Source organism: Apium graveolens, chromosome 9 (genome assembly GCF_009905375.1).
Source record: "Apium graveolens cultivar Ventura chromosome 9, ASM990537v1, whole genome shotgun sequence".
In the NCBI taxonomy this organism is placed as follows: domain Eukaryota; kingdom Viridiplantae; phylum Streptophyta; class Magnoliopsida; order Apiales; family Apiaceae; genus Apium; species Apium graveolens.
The window spans coordinates 136,488,006-136,492,622 of NC_133655.1; the positions used below are offsets into that span (position 1 = coordinate 136,488,006).

General features: G+C 32.9%; 1 protein-coding gene across 1 annotated transcript; it reads left to right on the forward strand.

Moving 5' to 3' along the window:
* On the forward strand, nt 1-771 carry LOC141685602 (protein FAR1-RELATED SEQUENCE 3-like). Its single transcript, XM_074490694.1, has one exon. The coding sequence runs from the start codon at nt 1-3 to the stop codon at nt 769-771; it is 771 nt and encodes a 256-aa protein (XP_074346795.1).
* Nucleotides 772-4,617: the final 3,846 nt, after the last annotated feature.

A 4,617-nucleotide genomic window follows, 5' to 3' on the forward strand; every position in this document is an offset into this window, starting at 1 on the left:
ATGCATGCATCCGAAATCTACACGAAAGAAATGTTCAAACGGTTTCAAAAGGAGCTTATGAAAAGTACATGTTACATCGTGAACAGTGTCAAAAACAATGGAACTTATATGTCGAAACTGTATTTGGTTGAGAAGGCTACCCTGTCGGAGAATTGCAGAAGAAAATATCGAGTGACGGTTTTCATGTATGAAAAAATTGAATGCTCGTGTAAGAAGTTTGAACATTCCGGGATGATTTGCAAACATATAATCCGTTATCTTGACAAAAAACAAAAAATCAAGATACCGGAAAGTCTCATCATGGGTAGGTGGACAATGAACGGCAACAAAATTGCGGGGCCTCTTCCATATGCTCCTCCCGGTATTGGTAATGATGGTGCATCACAACCATTAAGGTATGATGCATTGTGCAAATCTTTTCAAGATTTAGCCGCTTCCGATAGTTGTTCTGTTTCACGGTATAAATACTTAATGGGTGTGATTGATAGAGAGAAGAGATACTTGAAAGATGCTTTTGCGGATGAAGAGCGTAGAGAAAGAACCCATGAGGCGAAAACTCAAGAGGACTACCAACATGATCCAATATTTGATCCTCCAACGTCGAAAACTAAAGGAAGGAAGAAAATAAAAAGATATAAAAGTGGAATTGAGACGGAAACTTCAAAGATCAAGATCAAGCCTCGAAAGTGCAATTATTGTGGGGCGATCGGAGGAGAACATGATGCAAGAAACTGTCCCCTATGGGAGGAGCATGATCGAAGAAATTTTTAGGTTTTAACCTAACAATTGTTGACAAGTAGTACATTAGTTCTTTTAACGTTATTTAAATTTACACATATTAATGTTATTTTTTAACAAAAATATTATCCAACTCTTATTATTAATATTAATATTGTTTAAAATATTTTCAACACCAAAACTCTTATTATCCAACTTAAAATATTGTAAGAGAATTGTGACAGAGCACCCAGCAATGAGACATTGCTAGAGGTCTCACTGCAGCAATGACTCATTGCTGGGTACTCTGCTCCACCCAAAACTCACTGCCTCTTTTTGTTAACAAAAGTGTAATATCCCATATTTTCAGATATTATTATTATAATTATTTGGAATTATTTATGTGATTTTATGTGAATTTTGGTGAATTATCTGATAAGTGGAATTGATGTTTGGGTGTTTAGATGTGATATTATTTGAGTATTTGAATTTTTATATGTCCAAAATAAAATATAGATAATTGTGATATTTTTCGGGTAATTTTTGGACTGTTAGATGATTTTATATTAATTTATGAATTATTAATTATTTTCTGAATAATTACCAAAATTATTTTATAAAGCCGGGAATCGTCCGACTTCAACCGTTTTTGCGTTTTTACAACTCAAAACTCTTCCGAAAACTCCTTCCTAACCTAATCTGGTAATTCCGGACATTTTCCGTGTTTTGACTTTTTCAATCCGGATTACGGTTTGACCCGTGCGCGGCCCGGCGTAAAATTTTCGATACGATAAACGTTTTAATAGATTAACAAAATTTGTACTTATAGTTTTATAAAATTAAGGACTCTTCGAACAGTTCGTGTTTTCGTATTTTTGAAACATACATATTTTTCGGGAAATTTTGATATAAAAATAATAATTAATTATAAGTTATATTTTAAAAACATTTCCCTGTAAAATTACTATTTTGGGTTTATGATTTTAAATTACGAGATAAAATCAGTATCGAATTATGATTTATCAGGATAAGTTACTGAGATAGCCTCAATGTTTATCAGTATGATTTAATAAAAATCAAAAACCAACACAGATAAGTCAGTCTTCTCTTTTATCTATTTCGTCTCGAGAACATACTTCAAAGGAAGCATAAATTCTAATCGGATTACCAATCTGTTGGTGTTGATATTGATACTGGATTAAAGCTGTGATTGAGACAAACAAATTGATACCAGAATCATATATTAAGGTTGAGTTTTCTGATTCGAACTTTGTTCGTCGGAATCGACGAATTTCGAATTCATTATTCTGTGTTTCCTTGATTGTTTTGATGATAGCATAAGCTTTCCTAGTGAATCTGGAGTAGAATCATGTATTTTCTTGTAGCAATCGATTCCTGGAAGCATATATTCGAGTTTTTGGTTTAAACCGATTCTTGTTTTCAATTTTCTGAATTTGTTCTTGATGTTTGGGTGATATAATCGATATTAATTGATTCTCCATGTCCAGAGCTTTATTTTGATAATTTAATTGTTGATTTTGGTGCAAAATCGAGTAAGAATCAGTGTTGGCCGGATAATTATTGAGCTCGCCGGAAATAGGGTCGTTTTTAGCCGGAGTTGATGACTGGTGGGTTATAGTTCGGCGATAATACCATTTCTGGGATCCTGGGATAATTTAGAACATGTTAGGATTGAAAACCAACTCGTTTGGTTCATGTTTGGCTGAGATCGGAGTTGGCCGGATTTTTCCGTGGCGGCCGGTTTCTGGGAGTGCATGAACGCCGGCGGGTCGTTCTTGAGAGACCCGGGTTCGTTCTTGAGCGACCCGTTTTACTTAATTGTAACCCGGGTTCAATCTGTTTTCCCCTATTACAAAATCCAAAAATCTGTTTGTGCAGATTTTCTTTTAAAAATAAATCAAAATTCAGTTTTTAGTTTTAAAAATTATTTTCTTTTATTCTAAAAAAATCATTATTTTAATTCTGAAAATTTATTTTTAATTTAAAAATAAATCCAAATTATTTAGTTAATTAATTTTAGTTGATAATTAATTATTTAATTAGTTATTAATTAATTTTAATTATTTATTTAATTAGATTTAATTATTTATTTTTGATTTAAAAATTCCGAAAAATAGTTTCGAGCTTTAAAATATTATTTTAAATTATTTTCCAGGCTCGATAATTCTTATAAAATTATTTTCGGGTGTTCGAGCCCTATTATTTAGTTATAAAATGATTCGGAGATCGTTTTAATTCCGAAAAATGTTCAAAAATTCATATTAAATAAACCGTTCGTCCGTTTAATATGAAACGAACGCGTAGAGACTCAGAAAAATATTCTGCTTTCAATAAAAATACTTTCAAGACCCAAATCCTTTTGTTTCTAAAGGTCACTGCTTTACGAATGATTCTGAGTCGTTAATTCATCGATAAATCATATTTTTGACCTGATTTCAGTTTTAAACGTACCGAGTCGACCCTTCTGATGAACTGAGTCCTGTGTTATATGAATTATGTGATACATGAGTTATGTGCTTATGTGCTATGTGAATTATGTGTGTACGTGGGTCAAGAGTCTTGTGTTTGACTATCTTCTTTATGTGTGGGCTATCGTATGGGTAGACGATAGGCTTTTGACGCGCAGTTCATCGAGTAATTATCGTTTAGACAATTAAAGTTGTATCTTTTAATTATAGATGCGGATCTCTCAAGTCGATCAGGACCAGATGGAATGGGTGAAGAGTAGAGTTGAATAGTATGGAATCTTGGGTTGCAGCACTGCATGAGCAGCAGACCAAATGATTAGTTGAATAAAGACGGTGATGTTTTGAGGCAGAATGTCAGAATAGATGCGTCTTTGTGAGTGTGACTAATTGCTAAAACCCAAAGGCAAGTATCCCTATCATCACTTATTGTTCAAGTGATATTTATTTTAAATCTTATCATGCAAGTATTGCTTTCCCTATTCTCAGTTCAAGATAGATAGATGTTTTACATATCGCTGAATTAAATAATTATGTTCATGCAAATACTCATCTGCTATTCTATGTTCAGAATAGTCAAGTGATTTTACTTATCCAATTATCGGATTTATTAATGTTTTGGATTTTGATAAAAGTGATTTGGTTGCGAATATTCCTACCCAAGAATTGGGCGAATAAAATTATATCGGGTGTCGATTATTATGACCCCATTTCAATAAAAGGTTTTAAGATTGGATCATAATTGCGTAAGTGACCGGGACGGACGGTCCAGCGGAGGGCTATTTCTAAGTGCCATATGAAATATTATGACACCATTTTGCCACAGGCTAGTTATACCTTTTTGTTTGAGTACTCGTGTTTTTGGGGTCACGTTTCTATGAATCATGACCTTGTGCTATCACACGGGCTGATCAGCATGTGATAGTACGTCCGTCGGAGGATGATCCTAATCTAAATTATGATATTGTTTTGATATTCATAGAATAAATGATATATCAACTGTTTCTGTTTTGGATTAACAGTGAAGTGCAGTTTTGATTCAGATTCTGATTTATGCTGACACTTATGTTGTTGTTAAATATCAAATGTGGTATTAGTACAGATGATTGGGGTTGACTTCAGTATGGAATGTTGTTAACATCAAAGTTCGTATTGATATCTAATTTGATATGACAATAAAATAAGTATTAATTTCAAGAGTTCGGTTTTGAGTAAAGTTTATAATTCAATCCATAATCATTGTTTCATGTTATTGTGGTTTACGATATTTCCGTAAACACTGTTTTACGAGTTTTATTCTCGTCAAGATTCAAAGTATTGCTGAAGCACGTCGCTGGAAAATATAAAAAGGGTTTTTGAATACAATTAAGGAATCAATTATGGGGTTCCACTACTATAATTTTATGATTCAGCA